Source organism: Orycteropus afer, unplaced genomic scaffold (genome assembly GCF_000298275.1).
Source record: "Orycteropus afer afer isolate SDZICR_OR568_19922 unplaced genomic scaffold, OryAfe1.0 scaffold00021, whole genome shotgun sequence".
In the NCBI taxonomy this organism is placed as follows: Eukaryota; Metazoa; Chordata; class Mammalia; order Tubulidentata; family Orycteropodidae; genus Orycteropus; species Orycteropus afer.
In genome coordinates this window covers 19,938,153-19,957,936 of record NW_006921608.1, presented here as the reverse complement: position 1 = coordinate 19,957,936, position 19,784 = coordinate 19,938,153, and the positions used below count along the sequence as shown (strand labels likewise).

At 35.2% G+C, this 19,784-nt stretch overlaps 1 protein-coding gene across 1 annotated transcript in view; it reads right to left on the bottom strand.

The window, feature by feature from the left end:
- The window catches only part of VIRMA (vir like m6A methyltransferase associated), a 69,212-nt gene that overhangs the window by 17,606 nt on the left and 31,822 nt on the right, over positions 1–19,784 (bottom strand). The window contains exons 8-16 of the mRNA XM_007934869.2: positions 16,228–17,368; positions 12,939–13,430; positions 11,411–11,565; positions 9,572–9,654; positions 6,507–6,600; positions 5,837–6,381; positions 5,077–5,312; positions 4,156–4,408; positions 2,295–2,512 (exon numbers count right to left, since the gene is read on the bottom strand). Of these exons, the coding sequence (XP_007933060.1) occupies positions 2,295–2,512; positions 4,156–4,408; positions 5,077–5,312; positions 5,837–6,381; positions 6,507–6,600; positions 9,572–9,654; positions 11,411–11,565; positions 12,939–13,430; positions 16,228–17,368 (3,217 nt within the window). The remainder of the gene's footprint in view (positions 1–2,294; positions 2,513–4,155; positions 4,409–5,076; positions 5,313–5,836; positions 6,382–6,506; positions 6,601–9,571; positions 9,655–11,410; positions 11,566–12,938; positions 13,431–16,227; positions 17,369–19,784) is intronic.

Genomic DNA, 19,784 nt, shown 5'->3' with positions numbered 1-19,784 from the left:
GATGAAACAGTTACGTATGAAACAATGGTAATAAACATATGGTCTATGCTTTGTCAAAATCCATACAACTATACACCACAAATCATGAATTTTCCTGGATACAAATTAAAAACAAAAACCAATTAAGATGAGGGATATAAGACAGAATGCAGACTAAGATAAACAAATATAATTTTACTATAAATAAATCATATAACCACACTGAAAGAAAGAGAAGAAAGGAGTTGACCTCCTAAGTAACTTTGGAAAGGGTTTTGACAGAATATTGTAAGGTTAAAGACAAAAAGAACTGCATACAAACACTGTTTTACAGTTGGTAAATTTATTTCTCACAGTGGTATGTGTGAGGAATTAGTTAGAAACTATTTCATTTGTTTATTAGAGTTAAACAAGTAAGTAATGTATTACAGATAAGGAGAGCTAGGTTTCTGACTATTGGAGAATAAAGTTAAAAAGAAAGAAACCAACCGAAAAGGTGTGTTACAGTCAAAGTTAGAATAAGCTGAGCAGCAATACAATGGTAACAGTATTGGCTTATTACAAAAAGAAAAAAATTAATGTCCATGAGTCATATAGGGGAGAAGCAACAACTCTTTCCTACAGAAGGATAATTAATAAATGTAAAAAAGAATGAGGAAAACAGGAAATCAGCATTAGAATACCATGGTAATAACTGCCACATAAAGATCCACTGATAGTAAAATTAGTGGAAGAAAGTTTTAAACAGAAATAGGTATCTGTATAGTCTCAAAGCATATCCTCCAAAATACTATTTAACTAGTAATTAAAAAGGGAAAAACAGTAAGTTTATAGTACAGAATCCTGGCAGACAGCACCTCCGTCACATGATCAAGAGTAAATCTACCTCTGTGGTATCTTTCCCAAAAAACATAACATCAATCTAGTCAAGGAAAAACATACAAAAACCTAAATTTAGGAACATTTTACAAAATAACCAACCAAAAAGTATCAGTTTTGACCTCTCTCCAAAAGTACAAAGGTCATGGAAAACAAAGAGGATATAAAGATTACAGCACAACTAAATCCAAGATTGGATTCCGGCTTGGATCCTGGACCAGAAAATGGGCATTAATGGAAAAACTGGTGAAATCCAAGTAAGTTCTGTATTTTAACTCACACTATTATACCAAAGTTAATCTCTCAGTCTTAATAAATGTTTGACAGTTACATAAGAGGTTAACTTAACAGTAAGCTAGGTATAGGGCGCATAGTTATGGAGACTTTCTAGATACAGCCAGACACCTCACAGGATTAGTTTACTGGGTTAAAAGGCTTAAGATATAGTCTCATAGGACAATTAAGTTAACTGGCATAACACCAATTATTGGCATAACCAATAATTAATTAATTGGTTTATAATATTCTACATACCCTAGTTTGGTGAGTAGTGCCTGGGGTATCAAAAGCTTGCAAGTTACTATCTGAGATACAACTATGGGTCCCTACTCACCTGGAACAGAAGAGAATGAAGGAAGCCAAAGATTCAATGAGGAAACTAGTCCGCAGGACCAACAGCCCACATAAACCATGGCCTCTTCTAGCCTAAGATCAGAAGAACTAGATGATGCCTGGCTACCACTACTGACCATTCGCAATAGGTCGTCTCACATAGAATGGGAGAAAAATTAATATTTCTTAAAAAAAAAAAAGGCAGACTTATTGGACTAATAGACTAGAGGAACCCCTGACACTACTGCTCTAAGATACCCTTCAATTTGGGACTGAAGCCACTCCTGGAGGTCACTTTTCAGCCAAATAATAGACTGACTTATGAAATAAACAATACCAACAGTGAATGAGCACTGTGCTCCCTTAAACAATCAACTACATAAGACCAAATGACAAACATTTACCCAAAAGTAAAGATGAGATGGCAACATATGGCAGGGAAGCTAGATACATGGAAACAGAACAAACAGAACAGAAATAACAAGAATGCCAACACACTGTGAAAACTGTAACCAATGTCACAGAACAAAGTATATAAAAATTGTTAAATGGGAACTTAATTTGCTATGTAAACATTTACCTAAAACATAATAAAAACATTTTTTTTTTAAAAAGTAAGTTAGGTATAGGATCTACCTATTCAAATCACATTTCCAATCCAAAAGATGACATCTCACTGCTAATGAATCTTTGACATACACACAGAAGTTCTCCTCATAAAAGAAATCATTCTTTCAACCTTCTGTAATAGGTATGAATTAATCTGAGGAGCACAGCAGACTGAAAACTCAAATCTGATTACATTAAATTACACAAAACTTTACCTTTTTAAATGAAATAATCCATAATCATGCTCTGCAAGAAACATCATGGTCCTGACACATGTCAGTAAACAGTTGTAACTGCTCTCAGGGTTAGCTAGGGTAGCTAATAGACAGTCACAGATTGAAGCCATCAATTCTTTGTTTGGTAGAGAATTGGAAAGCTGCTCCAGTTCAGAAATAGAACCTTCAGAAGAGCTTGGCAAAATAAGTGCGATGTCCTGTTAGGGAGGGGAAGAGCATTAAAATTTTTTATAAAAATGATCATTTCTATCACTTAGAATGTTTATACCTGTAATTATTTCATTAAAATACTATTTTCACTTTACCACCCCAAACATACTCAAACACATTAAGAACAAAAGGAGTTGTGTTGCCCTTTTATAAAATACAACAATACATACATAAAGGAATATTTTAGTTAATATTTTTAAAAACATCTTTTGAAAACATCTTCCTTCTGTATTGTACAGAGTGGTTTCCACTTTCAAACAGTTAACTAAAAATTGATGTATTTTGATAGCATTTAAAATCAATACAATACTCATCAATTTTTGTCTTTTTTAAAACTCATAAAAAAAACTTTCAGGAAAATAAATTTTAACAAGCATCTATACTAGATTTAAAATGCCACAACATAGGATAGAACAATTAAACATTTAAGCAAGTATTACAATTAAGTATTTTCCTCTAATTTTTACATTCTTTTAAAATTCAAGTTTTTCAACAATGCCTAACAAATTCAGCTAATAATAACTATACCCTTACCACTTTTTTCATACAAGTGAGTCAATTAGATATTACAAGGAGCATTTTTGGGTATGTTTCATCACCTTTAAACACATCAACACACTGCATACCAGTATTCAACTTGGCTTAAAAAGTCAAAAGAAAGGTTCAATCAGATGGGAAATATAACAAGATGAGGCTATGCATGAAGTTTATGTGATCAAGGCGTCTAGAATGCTATATAGTGTTATTCGGTGTAGTCGACACAGGTTATATGACAAACACCAGTCAAATGGACACTTTGAGGTATAAAGAACTTAAAATACCTTCATTCCAAAATTATTTTCTACCAGGTCCCCTTTTTGTGAAAACAAGTCACACCACAAAAATGTTCCTTCTTGATTTGAATCTTAAATGTAATCAAACTGGATTTTTGTTAAACTAGAAAAATACAATCTTCCAACATGGAATTCTATTAAAAATATTCTGCCTGAAAAAAAAATAACATCTGATGACCAAAATGCATAAGCATTTTGACAAGCTAAAATGCTATTAGGTATAGAAATCTTCTCCAAGCATTATCAATCACAATGGGCTTTACAAGGTAAAACAACTCTCAACGACATATGGAACTATAAACTGGAAGTCAGTAACATAGGCAGCAGGAAAAGAATACTACTACTTTTTACAAACATGTATAAGCATGGTAGTCTGAAATGTACTAAAACTGGAGTACCTTCAAAAGTTGTCCTTACAAGAGAACACAGTGTTAATTAAATAATCACAATGTTATAAAATTCAAGAATGATTTGGTTTGTAACCAGAAGGAAAATGAACATATTAGACATAATCAATCCCAAAGAACACATAAAAGGTGGTACAGAAAGCAACTACCAGAGGGCACAATATCATAAAGAAAAGGAAAACACCTCTTCAGAGAACCCTGTGAAGCCCAAACCCAAAGACAGCTATGAAATAAAGGTTAAATCATTTTACTGTTGGTTCACTAGTCAACTTTGTCCCTAAATAGCAGAAATAATAAAATAGAGGTGAGAGCTCTTAATTCACAGCCAAGATTTGTAACAAGAGAAGCTTTAAAAGATAGACACAGAATTTATAAAATAACTATAAATACCTGATCACAGAGAGACTGCAAAATGGATGTGATATATTCAACACATTGTTGGCGAATAACATTGTCTCCAGGAGATCGCACCAAAGCTAATAGGTCTTGAAATATCTCTGCATATCTTTCATCACCTTTAATAGTTCCATTAATTAGATGTAAAATAGCTAATTTACAAGCTTTGTGTGAAGCCAGAGCATCTAGAAGAGCAAGCAACCTGGCGGTTTGGCTAGAATACTGTTTTTCTTTATCTTCTGAAGTGCTGAAATAAAATCAATACATTTAGTAAATAAAGTTCTTGATTTTAAGTTATTATTCAACTAATATTCATTTCTTAGTGTATATAATCTTACGTAAACCTTGTATGAAACATTTCATGCCTTGGATGAAAGGCCAAGTTCTTTAGAATTTTATAATTAGTATAAAATTTTATAAATTGAGGTTTTCAATAAAATATTTTTCTTAAGTCAGAGTACTTCTTTATAGCTCACCTTACAAACACCCAAAATTAAGACCTTCAAAGTACAAATGATGAGATAAGACCTTCTAATTAACAATTATATATATATTCATATATGTACGTGGCTATCTGTGTGTGTATATAAAACCCAAACTCACTGCCGTTGAGTCAGATACGACTCATACTGACCCTTCCTTGGGTTTCTGAGGCAGTATCACTACGGAAGTAGATTGTCCAATCTTCCTTCTGAGGAGTGCTTGGTGGGTTTGGACCGCTAGCGTTCTGGTCAGCAGTCAAATGCCTTAGGCACTATGCCACCAGAGCGCCTCTGTGTGTGTGTGTGTGTGTGTGTGTGTGTGTGTACCCTCGGCATCTAAAGCCTGGTCTATAAATTTTAAGTGAAAAAAAAAAAAAAAAGTTTGACGAGTGATCTGGGGAAAAAATTTTTTTTTAATGTAAAATAAAAATACCTTTGCAAGTCTTCTACAATCAAATCCAACACAGTTCTCATAATCAGAAGTGCAGTTGGTGAGGCAAGGTCACACAATTGAACACAAATACGCCGCAACATATGTTGGATGGGCTGGCAGGTTGTGCCTGAGAAAGAGCGAACTATTTCTTGGAGCAACTTTGCTTGAACATGAAGGTGCATGCTCCACAATTTTCGGGTGTTGAGTGCCACTGATATATCATGTGGCTCAATAACCTGTTAAAAAAGTATAATGTGTGTATACAAAGATTTTTTATATTTATTTATAGTCACAAAAACTGTTCAGGAAGAATTGTTATAAAAAGAACATCTTTACTGAATGCTTAAAACATTTAACTTTCCATTATACAATTAGACATTTGCTTAACTTCAATCAGTCTAAAAAATCTTATTTTCGTTAAGTTAGCAGTCAGTAGAGCAGAGTCCATTGGCGAAGCAAATTCTAACACATGATAAAAACAGGGAAAAAAGGATTTAAAATAACAGAAAAATAAAAGTACAAGTATATACAACAGCATAATAAAACTCACTTTAACAAAAATGCATTTAAAATGTTACCCCTGTATTTCCTCAATGACCCACTTCCTTCAGTTTTAGCTCACCCTCCTCCAGATATTCTATGTCCTTTTGGGGGAAGAGGAATGAGGGTTTTTGTTTTGTTTCATTTCTTAACAAAACCATTGGCTTTTTTTTATGTTACCGCAGTCATTTATAAGATGCATGTTATATGGAAGTGATACCTGAGTTGTTTGCATGGGCAATGGAAGAGGCAGCAGCTCTGAAAAGAGTATGAGTCCTGAAAAAAATCCTTCAGGAACCTTCAAGATTGAAGAAAGAACTTCTTTTAACATTAAAGACCAAGTATTATTGGCCAGAGTCTCTTCTGAGATTGTGAGTTTTTCATTAACTCCTTGTGTAAAAGTCAGTAAGATATCAATGATATCGTTTTGAATTTTTTGTTCATCACTATCCAAACGACCTGAGAGGGGGATAGAGCACAGGAGCATGTGTAAAGTAACAAGTGCTGAAGGAACACGCATGTCCTTAAACTCAAAGGATCCACCTCTCAGGAGTTCCGTTAACATAGTTTTAAGAAGAGTGAGTGTGCAGCGAGCCATTGAAATAGTAGTAACTCTGTGAAGAGTAGTCCCCATGTTGACATGGAGCCTCCATGGCTGAGTCAGAATACTGTTCAATTTTTGCAGAACCCGAATAAAGGTGTCCATTCCTTCAGCAGAAAAAAGCTGAATTACAGCAAGATTCCATTTCAGGTCTTTCTGTTGACCTTTGTATACAGAGAAAGGAAAACAAAACAAGTTACTTACATGTTAAATAACTGGTTACGATTTTGGGGTATTTTATTTAATAAATGATATTTACTAAAAGAATGATTGAAGGTAGCCATGTTACCTTCAACAGGAGGTGGTGGGCATGCCACATTACAGAGAACACGTAGTGCAGTGGTAAGACCAACTCCTTCTGGGGTCATCAAGTTATCAATATTCTTTAAAAATAAAAGTAAACAGAAAATTTTATTTTTTAGTATGTAGCAAGTCAAAAGAAAATACCAGACAAGTCATCAGTCTAAAATATGAGATTCAAGTCAAGTACATTACAACATTTAACATTTACTAAGTAAATTTAAAACATTTATTAGGGTTCTAGCTACAGAAGTTTATAAATTTCACATAAGTTGTACCATGCTTCTCTGTGATGTTATATGAATAAAAAGAATTATACTAAAAAGTACAAACAGAAATTATGAGACTAACTGTATTTAGTTTAAAATCATTCCTTTCTGTATAGTCTTTCCATACATCCTCTCTCCTAAAAACAAAGGAATGACTCTGTTTTTCAAAGCCCTATGGTACTAAATGTCTTTTAAAACTGATGAAACAGGGAATGTTTTAGGACTACACAGCCTATTTTAAAAAAAAAAATCAGATGTCACAGAAGTCTAGTTATGATGTCCAATTAGGGCAGGATTAAAGGGAAAAAACAGATAGTTGTCTATGTCCTTATGACCTGCTTATGCTATGCTCCCTGGCAACAAGTAAGTTATTTCAATTTACTTTGTTTTCATAGCTTTCACAAAGCAACATACAGATGGTGACAAAATTTGCATGTTGGAAGAAATAACATTAAAAGAATGTCACTATTCCAGCTTCTAAGTCTCAGGACAGAAATGTAAATAAAAAGAATTAGATTAGCTTTTCCTGTAATTTTTTCCTTGCCTATTTTCAATAATCCTATTCCAAATTACGTAAAACAACAGGGAGGCAGAGAGACACGTTTCAATGTTGGATCAACTGTTTTTAATATTATGTTGGAATGAGAGCCACTTATAATAATCATCATTAACAGGACAGAGATTTACATAAAAGTGAAATTTCTATTAATTACATGAGTTTAAATTTTAAGAATTTAGTTTCTTACTGGTTAAATACAAGCTCTGGTGGTGTAGTGCCTAACACATGTGACTGCTAACCAGAAGGCTGGCAGTTCAAACCCACCAGCCACTCCTTGGAAGGAAGATCAGACAATCTACTTCCGTAGTGAAACCACCTCGGAAACCCAAGAAAGGATTGTTAAGAGTCAGATCCGACTCGACAGCAGTGAGTTTCTTTACTGGTTAATTACTTTTATTCAAGCCACCTTATATTTATTAAACATCTTGTATATTCTGATGACCATGCACAAGTACCCAGAATACCTTCTGCTAAATAAGACTGAATACAATCTAAAGCTCAAGATGTCATTTTCACCAAAGTAAGGAGCACAGAAGGCAGTTAGACAATAGATGATTTAAAGATACTCCTAGGAGAGACGGGATAAAGACAGACAATGAAGGCAGACAAATCAGTGAAGAAAAACCTGAAGCAGAGAATTTCAAAGAAGACTTTGTTGCTGGGTAAGCATAGCAACAGATTAGCTATTATACACAAATTACATTAAGAACACACACTGAAAATTCAAGACCAAGACAGGTTACATACTTAAACACATATATGTAATTCACATTGCTCAACTGCTAAAGGAAGGAAAAGTAATTCCCAAGGTTCATTCTGCCCTTCTTACTTAAAATTTTACTATCAATAAGACCTTTAGTCCTTCTTCCTATGCTATGTTGTTGTTGTTATGTGCCGTCGAGTCGGCCCCGACTCATAGCGACCCCTCCTTGGGTTTCCGAGGCAGTATCACTACGGAAGTAGGATTGCCCAACCTTCCTTCCGAGGAGTGGCTGGTGGGTTTGAACCGCCAGCCGTCTGGTTAGCAGGCAAGTGTCTTAGCCACTATGCTACCAGAGCTCCCTCCTATGCTATATATGGGGTCAATTAAGGAGCATCCAGAAAAAAAAAAAAGTTACCAAAAACAAACAATGCAGTCATCTTAACCTTTTATAAGTTATTTCAACTATAATATTAACTATCTCAAATTAATTAAAATAAAAACCCAGAACCATCCCCATTGCAATTATCTGGAATTTACCCTATTAATTTTTACCTATACTGAATTTTGAGGAAAATTCTTCTTAATTAAAATTTAACTGAAATGTTATACCACCCCAGGATTTAACTTTCAAAACACTTCTGTAAATGTCATCTATATAGCTGATACTGTTTTCACTTAAAAGAAAACAGAACCTGTTGCATTGTGGTAAACTGTGGTCAATGTCATGAGACAAAGTGTATGTGAACTGCTGTATGGAAAGTGAATTTGCTCTGTAAATCTTCACCCAAATCACAATTAAAAACAAACAAAAAAAAAACAATAGAATCTGGTAGTTCAAGAAGTCCAGCTTAGAGTTATGTGCATGTGGGTTTATGTACACACACAATCACATACCCATCTAGATCCATATATCAACCTGCACCCACAAAGTCTAGTAGATAATCAACAGTTTCTGCATTATCTATTAAAAAAAAAAAAAAAAAACCAACCCAGTGCTGTCGAATTGATTCCAACTCACAGTGACCCTATTAGATAGAGCAGAACTGCCTCATAGGGTTTCCAAGGCTGTAAATCCTTAAAAAGCAGACTGTCACATCTTTCTGCCACTTGGTTTCTGTTCTGGAAAGAGCTTAATAAGTATTAACTACTGTTATTATTTCTTATTGGCCATGAGAAGTTTATCTTAGAAAAAGTCCCCAAGAGTAAGAATCCAAACTAAAAACCAAACCCATTGCTATTGAGTTGATTCCAACTCACAGTGACCCTACAGGACAGGGTAGAATGGCCTCATGGGGTTTCCAAGACTGTAAATCTTTATTTACAGGAGTAGACTGCGACATCTTTATCCCATGGAGCTGCTGGGTGGTTTTAAACCACTGACCTTTCATTTAACAGCCAAGTGCTTTAACCACTGTGCCACCAAGGCTCCTGCATTATCTATATAAATGATTTTATATTTACATTATATTTTATTATTATATAGTACAATACATAAAATCAAGGCATTTTCAAGTTTTACTTACCTGTTTAACATACTCAATTAGGTTTGGGATGCAGTTAATTTCAAATCTAAGGTTTTTCAGAGGTTCAAGCCACTTGCCAAGTTCTTAAAAACAAAGAATAATTTAAAATATTTAAAATTAAAAGCCTTTATAATAAAGGAAGTAAAATTATCCTTTCTTAAAGAAAAACATTATCAGATATGTACTGATTTCAATAATGTAAAATTTCATACAGGAATGTATTTGTGTCTAAGTTTTTAAACAAGCTTTAAAATGAAAATGTAGCCCTACAATACTGCTTCAGAAACAAGAAATGACTACTGTTAGTTATTTGGTTTCATTAATGTTTAAAACTTTGAACAAATCAATCTAATTAAATAAAATTTTGGTAACAATCAACAAACAATATTTTAAAAAATCATAAAATTGCTTATAAACTAATATCCAATTGTCCCTGTCTCCTACCCCAAACAGAAAACATGCCCAAAATGTATTAATTTCTAATGGAATTGAGCCCATGGGGAACATTTGCTGGCTGCTTTTTCTTAATATGGATTTTAAACTGTCAATTTCTTAATCTGCCTGCATCTCCTACCCCAAAGAGAAAACATGCTCAAAATGTATTAATTTCTAATGGAACTGAGCCCATGGGGGACATTTGCTCACTGCTTTTTCTTAATATGGATTTTAAACTGTCAATTTCTTAATCTGCCTACATAAAATTGAAATTGCAATCATCCCAAAATTATGACAGCAAACTCTGCTTATAACAAATGATGTAAAGGGGAAAAACTCCAAATATACCATTTACCACAACTGAACTCAAAATTCTCCTAGAAACTATGCTATAATATCTACACTTTATCAAGTTAACTGTTTCCAGAAAAGTATTCCAATATGCAGATATACTACTCCCAGAATATTTTATAGAAAATGGTAGTCATTTCTTTGCTTTGTTCTATAATTCACCATGAGGATTATAGCTATGCACATTTAAGTATTTTTCCTATGCATTTTTAGATGTACTCTTTCATATATTCAGAATACATAGCTCAAATGAAAGATACAAAGAATAAAACAAGTATCTGTATACCCATCACCCACAATAAGTGGTAAAGCATTATAATAAGACCTTTAAAGACTCTTTGTGTCCTCATTTATAAAGGCATGCTTCAGGGAAAATCTATTCCCAGTATGGGAAGTTTATTACCCAACTTTTACTAGAGGTATTACAGATGAAAATTAGAATTACAAATAAAAGGCCATATGTGATTTTAAAGCACTTTTGTAATGTTTACTCAATGTTACCGAATTTTCTGCTCAGTAAGGCCAGAAATCCAGGAACCAAAGTAAAATAACAAAATATTGTGATTAGACATCTTAAACATCTTAAGATGGCCACAAAAGGTTTGCCATAAAGTTCATCCAAGACACATTTATGTATTTTTAAAAATACATTCAAATTCACTATTCTATACTTTTAAGGACAGCACAAATGTGTTAATTAACCATAAACGGATTTATAAGTCATACTTAGAAATACAGGTGTAGCAAAACACACAAAAATGCAAAACTGTACCCCAAACTGAACTTTCCATCTTTCCAACATCTCTTCTTTTGGATTAGAAACTTCTATTAAACATCAAATTCCATTACTTTCAAGAGAAGGTACTTTCAACAATTTCCTAAAAATCTTATTAAAAATACTATATAAATTACCTTCATAAAAGGTAATTTCAAGGAGTTTAGAACAAAATATTAATAGGTATATTATTAAAACATGACAAAGCACAAATCACAGATACTCAAAGGCTTTTACCTCACATATCACACATGCGTAAGTAATGTGAGGTACCATACCTTGCAATTTAGCATTATTTTCATCTGCTTTACAAAGCTTCAAGAGAGATGCTGCATGTTGTTCTAGCATTTGGACATCACTAGAAGACTGAACCACCACCAAAATAAGTATGCATGCATAATTATAAGCTACTGACTTCTTAGATTTGGAGTCACTGAAACAAAAAAAGGTTTCTTAGTTTCTGACACAAAATCAATTTTTCAGGAATAAGGTAACACTTTTTTTTCTACTTAAAGGGATCAAGGAAATTTACAACAAAACATAACTAACTTCCTAAAGACCAGAAATCAGACTTTAAAGTTCGCATACAATTCACATGAAAACACTGCTTAAAAGTATATAGAAAGAAAAATATGTGTATTATAAAGGAAAGTAAAATACTATTTTAAAACATGATGAAGTAAACAATGAAACATTAACAAGCATACTTCATTAACAAAAGGAGCTCTGGTGATACAGTGCCTAAGGCATCTGACTGTTAACCAGAAGGTTGGCAGTTCAAACCCTCTAGCTACTCCACGGAAGGAAGATGAGGCAATCTATTTCTGTTAAAAATACACAATTTTAGAAACCCAACAGGGGTCACTATGAGTTGGAATCAACTTGATGGCAGTGGGTTTGGTTTGGTTTGATACTTCATTTGCAATGAAAGATTAGAAAGTACACTTCATTAGTCTCCTTCAAAATGTTTTTCTGCTAGAGGGAGTTGTTACATTGTAGGGATGGAAATCAGTATCATGAAACAAAATGTGTATGGACTATTGAATGGAAAATGAATTTTCTCTGTAAACTTTCACCCAAATTACAAAATAATAATAAAAAAACATTTTTCCACTCTGGATATGAACAAGTGTGATGAATCAATCTACCGTCATCATTAGTCTTCATCATATGCTTACAGAACTGTTGAGACATAGCAAGCCATAGAAGCCACTACTGTCAGTTGCCCTTCTTAGGCTCCTAAAGGAGACCTGTCACTCAAAGACTCATCCCAAGTTCTTATTGTGAGAGCAGTTACCTAGATGCCACTGCTTTGTGTGACATGAGCCACAGGCAGAGGGCACGACTCTCTTCCCATACACTAAAACCTTCTGTTCTACTGGACAGACTCTTCAAAACCATTATCATTCCTAATTCCTCCCATCCAGTTATAGAAATCTCAAGCCAAAGCAAGGGCAGAAGACTACAAAATATTCCTAAATACTTGTAAGGTCTATGTTGTTCTTGTGCCTAGGACAGGGTTTCCCTCTACCTAAATCAGTAGTGGTACTACAGCTGCAATATCTGTCAACACCATGGGGAACTGAAGAAACTGCTAAAAAAGCCACTCGTCTCACTGCTTTACAGCTACAATTTAGAGATTATTTCTATCATTCTAATCCTTGACTAACAAGTTATATACTATGTTAAAAGTATCAAGAACAGTAACAGTTTTTACTTTCAAAGTTAACTTCTTATTTTAAAAATCTATGCCATTATTAGTCTAGTTTCCTAACATAATAGAAAACTGAAAAAGTAGAAAATTACCCTAAGGCTTCTTTGGAATAGTACTCCATCAGAGTAATAAGACTTTGGAGATTCTTCTCAAGACTGAAAACATGGCCAACAGCTGATCTTCCCACAGGATTAAAAGTAATCAAATAAAGATTGTGAAGAGTTCCCAAGAGATCTGAATGGTCAGTTTCTTCACTGGCTGTACAACGTTGAAAATGACTGAAGAGTTCTGTAATACACTGCAATGTTTGTGTTGAATCTTGTAGCCACAAGGCAAATGCATCATCAATAACACCATCAGATTGGAGTCCTTCCTCTTCATCTTGATCATAAAGGTGACACAGAGCTCTGATCAACAAATTTGTTGCTTCATATTCCGACATAAAAAAAAGAAGACCTTTTTGTGACTGTGCAAGAAACTTTAAGATATCTTTTGTGGCTTGTAGCACACCGGGATGAGCACTTGTTACAGGAATTGACAGAAGCAAGGTAACCAACTCCAAGAAGTTATGACTGTGAAGATACCTGTAGAAAAGTTAATTGATATATGTAAAGTCAGTTAGTTTACTCATATTTCCTGGAGGGGAGAGAGGAAAATTTTTTAACAGCCATAATCATCCCCAAATAATACACTGCTTTAACTGAACACATAACGTGAGTAGCAAGCCTCCTCTTCACTGGACCAAAGAAAAGTGGAAATTCTACGAGGTTTTCTTCTAGATAAGAGTCAACAAATATTCAATAGACAACTGATGACAAGTTTCTCTTTCCAGAGTCAACCCTGATTTTAAATTCTGGGCCTCCTTTCTAGGTCGCTTATCAAATACTGCTTTTTCACCATGGTCCTACTATATTCATGGCCTATCAGCTTATCTGAATTTGTTTATCCAGGAAAACTACAGTATATCGACTACAGAAAAATGCAGTATTTTGAGATGCCCTATATAAATGAATTAGTATATCTAAGGAAAAAAATCTCAAATTATTAATTTTTTAGTAATTAAATAGTTAAAAGCACCATCACAGCACTCTTTTTTAGCAAATCCAAGACCTACTTTTCAGTATATATAGTTTTACGAGGAAAAGTTTGAATTAACCCCACATACTAAAATAGACACAAATGTTACAGGAAACCTCTTTGAGCATGTACTTCCTTACCTATAAGATTTCCTTACCTTGTAGGCCTTGCCATTTTAAAATGCTTTGCTAAAATCAACTTCTTCAAAGTTACACTTAAACAGATTTTGAAGCAAAAAGAAACAAAATACTCTTTTTCCAAAAATTCAAAAATGGAGGGGAAAAAAACTGTCAAAAATGTCTTAATTATAACAGAAGACAAGCCTAATATAAATTACGAATTTTGAGTTTGGAAAAATATCTTAACTTTTTGAATGCTAAAAAATGTAACATTACTCAAAATGCTAATCTCTCTACTCTTGGTATTTTTAAAGGATAATCCCTGCAAGTGGTTACAGAACAGCTTCCATTAATTAAAATATCACTAAAGTAGACTCAAGGCCACAATTTGTTTTCAAGAAAATCTAAAACCACCTCTTCAATCATATTATTGCTTAAATTCAGATTTCTACTTCATGATAATAAATACCCTGAGTGACTGTTCGCTGTAAAGGCAAACAAAACTCTCAAGAAGACAAAATTCCACAATCACGGAGCTTTAAGAGCTTTCTTAACCACATTATAAACTGGGCAGAAAAGAGTTACATAACAGGCCTCAGACTGCTTGAGAAAAGCCTGCTTACAAGGCTGACACCTGGAGGGTTCCTACCCTAACCGATAAAAGCAGCACAATGGGCCTCAATTGCTTATGCAAACAATATTGTTTATGTTGAACACTTGCTTTCCTTCTGGGAGTTTCAAATTCTGGTTTGTGCTAGGCAGAGGGTCCCTACATGGCTTTTGTTGTTGTTATGTGCCGTCGAGTCGGCCCTGACTCATAGCGACCCCTCCTTGGGTTTCCGAGGCAGTATCACTACGGAAGTAGGATTGCCCAACCTTCCTTTGGCTAGCCCATAGTAAACATTCTGGCTTTCCTGGTAGGCAACATTTCACTCACATTGTCATAACTAGTTGGTGGGGGAATTAGGCACAGCCTATGGAACTCCACTGGGAGAGGACTCTGGAAGCTTGTTGGTGGTTTCCCACTGACTTTGCCCATGGACCTTTTCTCTTCGCTGATTGTGCTCTGCATCCTGCATTTATTTTTATTTACACTTACTTCACTGTAATAAATCATAGCTATGACTATAACTATATGCTAAGTCCCGTGACTCATGGAACTTGAGAGCAGTCTTAGGCACCTATGACACAGGACATTAGAGCCTTGCCATCACTTCAAATTCAGTCCTTTCAAAATACAATTATTTCTCCTTCTAAAATTCATTCTCCCTCTTATTTACAGCCAAAACGCCAGGAAAAAAAAATCTCTGAAAATAAAACAAAAACCCTACTGTAGGTAGTGGTCCAAATAACAGCAAAATTCTTTCAACAGAACACTAGAGATGTAGACAAGAGAAACAAGTGGTAATTGAACCTTTAAGTTATCTTCAACCAGAACTATAAAATTAAATTAGTATAATTTAAGTTTATAATGTATTAGAATTAACAAAGTACAAAGGAATACACAGAAAATCTCTCTCCTTCTTACGCCATTCCCTTGTGTACCAACCCAGAAGCATCCCAACAATTTCTCATTTATGCTAGTTCATAAACATGCTTATCCAAGCATTGTTGTTATTAGTATCTTTAATTTAGGCTCTATTACTCCTTGGAAAGAAGGTTGGGCAATCTACTTCCATTGTGATAGCACCTCAGAAACCCAAGGAGGAGTCGCTATAAGTCGGGTCCGACTCAACGGCACCTAACAACTGCTTTAAAAGGAGTCCTGGTAGTACAGTGGTTAAGCACCTGAATGCTAACCAAAAGGTAAGGCTTAAACCTACTAGCTGTTCCATGTAATAAAGATGTGTCAATCTGCTTCCATAAATGTTTACAGCTTTGGAAATCCTATGAGGCATTTATCTACTCTGGCCTACAGGGTTGCTGTAAGTCAGAATCAGCCTGACAACAGTGCATTGCATTGCATTGGGTTGGACTGGGTTTGGGTACTACTATTTTAAGTACTAACATAATATATCTCACTCACAGCAAGAACATCCTTGTCAGTTTCATTACTGAATATTCTGAAATGGCAAATATCCTCATATGGACATGTTACCTTTAGGCGGATAAAATGCAAAAGCAACTACATGAAGTTGCCTCCAATGGTCTATGGAATGTATTTCCCAAAACAAACAAGTCTTACCTGAAGAGAACAGGGTATGGATCATCTCTCTCTGGAGGTCCAGTAATACGCGCCATTGTTGGGAAAGACTTAACAGGAGGCTGTATCATTGTATGAGGTGCAGTTTCCATTAAATGAAAAACTTCTTCTAGGAGGCTAATAAGCTTTTCAATTTCCCCTTCACTTATATTTGAGGATTCCAAAAGATCCATATCCATAGATGACTCTACCTCATTTTCATATTCTGGATTTGTTCTCTCAAGTCCAGCATCTGGGTCATGATCAGGTTCACCATGATTAGGAACAGCTGAAGTCTTCTCTGCCAAATGGTCACCAAGTCTTTTAATCTCTGACAAGATTTCATAGAAATGGCATTTCTGGAGGATAGCTGAACCAGCAGTGACAACCCTCACAGTCTGATCTAAAAGTATGAGCTCCAGAAGTTTCTGATAGCCACTTTTTTCACTCTGCCTACTTCTTAAAAAAGCTTCCATTCCTTCTGTCATACTAATGACACTGTCCAAAGCTTTAAAAGCATTTAACTTAAGGGAAGATGAGACATGATCAGCAAACAGGAGCTCAAATAATCCACTGATCACTCCTGCTTGTAGCAATGCCATGACTCCTTGAGCCCCACATTCTGCTAGCGAAGACACTAATTTAGTCCCAGCTTTCAGCTGTCGGACATTTAAGGCAATGGGTTGGCGAAGGGCAACTTGTAAATTTAAAGCTTGCATAGTCCAGTCTACTAACTGGCCAAGAGAGTCTTGTTTTGTGTTTTTCAATTGCAAATAACTTAATCCCTTTATTATTAAACTTGGAATTTCTTCTAAAGCCGTTACCCATTTTGCACCTCTATCTTCCTGATATAAATCTAACAATTCAGTTAATTTCACTGAGGCTTCTATAGCCCCTGAAATTTCTTTATCTGGACCTTGATCCTTCATTCTACTGATTTCAATTTCAAAAGTCGTCTTATATGGACAGCTGAAGTATAAAAGTGGTACAAGCTCTCTGTCATATGGATCATATGTCATAGGAGGAACTGATGCTAAATCTTCAGCGGTGTATTCAACATCAAAGTTTGGATACTTAAACGTTTCACGTTCCAAGTCTGCAATTCCATCTTCATCGCTGGAAATTTGTTCATAACCGTCATCCCCTGAAAAATTGTTTGATGAATTACTGAAGGCATAAATTTTGACTGATCAAAGAATAGCTTATTTAATCATGTAGCAGACCTCAAAACAATTATTTCCTCCAAAACAAAACAAAACAAAAAACTTGATTTCTTTCCCAACATCTCATCAAGAATTACCAACATTTTATAAATATCTTAGATATGGAAAGAAGAGGTCTGGGGCATAGTGTTTAAGGCATGTGACTGCTAACCAGAAGGCTGGAAGTTCAAACCCACCAGGCACTCTGCAGAAGGAAGACTGGCAATCTACTTCCGTAAAGATTTACTGCCTCAGAAACCCAATGGGGGTCGCTATGAGTCAGAATCAACTTGATAGCAGGGGAGTTTCATTTTGTTTTTTTGGAGTGATGGAGAAACCTCTTAAGCAAATTCTTCAACTAGACCTGTTCAGCTTTACAACCAACTATCTGGTACAGATATAATTTCATTACAGAAATAAAACTATAAATACCTCAAGTAACAAAAGTATTTCTCTCAGAAATCACTGTTGCCTTCCTGAGAGATTAAATATGGAAAAATGTATTGGAAGACAAAGATTATTACAGTTAAAAGAAAGACACAGATAAGAGATAACTACAGAGAGGAAATGAGAAGAGAGTTGTTATATTGTGGGGATTGCAATCAATGTCATGAAACAAAATGTGTGTGAAATCACTGTAAGGAAAATGATTTTGCTCTGGAAACTTTCACCCAAATCACAATTAAAAAAAAAAAAGAAGAAGATTATTACAGTTAAGTAAGAATATCGTATTTCAAAGCTAAATCAAAAATTTCCAACAAAATTTTTTTTTTAATTTTATATTTCTGAAATTATACTTCTCTTTATTTGTATGTCACATATTTTCCTGGGTCTGTTTATATTTTTATGGAAAATGTGTTCATTGAAAATGTTCAACTGAGCCAAAGCAAAGCTTTCTTATCATGATACATGTTCAGCTTTTTCCTCTATGTCAACCAAAACCAAACCAAACTCACTGCTGTCGAGTCGGATCCCACTCATAGCGACCCCTCCTTGGTTTTCTGAGCCGGTATTACTATGGAAGTAGATTGCCCGATCTTCCTTCCAAGGGGTGGCTGGTGGGTTTGAACCACCAGACTTCTATTTAACAGTCAAATGCCTTAGGCACTCACTACACCACCAGAGCTCCCTCTTCTATGCTAGATAAACAGAAATAGAAACAAAAAATTTGTTGGTTTTACTTTGTAACACAACCACTGCCTGGCTGTGGTAATATAGTGATGGGTTATAATGGCCTAACAAGGAAAAGAAAGTTTCCAGAACACTCCTCCAGTCTCAGCCCTCTTTTGACATTCCTTTGCTCAAAACAAAGGAGTTCTGGTGGTACAGTGGCTAAGGAATTTAACTGCTACCAAAAAGGTTGTGGTTCAAACCCACCAGCCACTCCACAGGAGAAAGATAAGGCAATCTGCTTCCATAAAGATTTACAGGCTTGGAATCTCTGAGTCAGAAATGACTCGATGGCAATGGGGTTTTTGTTTTTTGGGTTATTTGCTCAAAACAATTTAGCTTTAGTAATAGTACACCTATAGCTAAAAAGATATGGGTCCATAGGCACTTGACTCTGAGATGAGGCAGATACATTTCTATTAAAAGTCAAATTAATTAGCCTCATTTGCTCATGTTTTTCATAAAAAATGTGTTCTGATTAACAAAATCGCATGGAGGACACTTCTACATGTGTTTTTGCATGTGCTGCAAACATATCCAAGGATACAATAGAGCACACAGGGGACAACTTTCTGAAAACTTCTTAAATGTTAAGCCATAACCAAACAACCTGAGGGAATTAGCCACTGGGCTTGGGAACTTATAACCACGATTTCAGGGAATGTGAAGGTCAACTGGCTTAACACAGTCCACAAAGACAATGTTCTACATACTACTATGGTCAGCAGCCACTGGAGTCTTAAAAGCTTGCAAGTGGCCATCTAAGATGCAACTAATGGTCTCTCCCCACCCAGAGCAAAGAACAATGTTTTGGTTCTCTAGTGCTGCTATAACAGACATACCACAAATGTATGGCTTTAACAAACAAGGATGTATTCTCTTACAATTTTGGAGGCTAGAAGTCCAAGTTCCAAGGGCCAGCTCTGGGTAAAGGCCCCTCAACCTTGGACTTCAGCTCTGCGTCTTGTTCATGGCCCACTGGAGCTAGAGGCGTCTCTTCACCCAGGCAGCTGCTGGCTGCTGAGGCTGACAAACCCAAGGTCGACAAGTAAAATGGGACAGTCCCAAGATATCAAACAACACAGCAGGCCACTAGTTCAAGTCCAGAAATAGTCCCAAGACTGGCAAGTAACCTAGCAGGCCACTCACTGATGTCTCAGCCAAATGCAGGATCCAAAGGTACCAAGA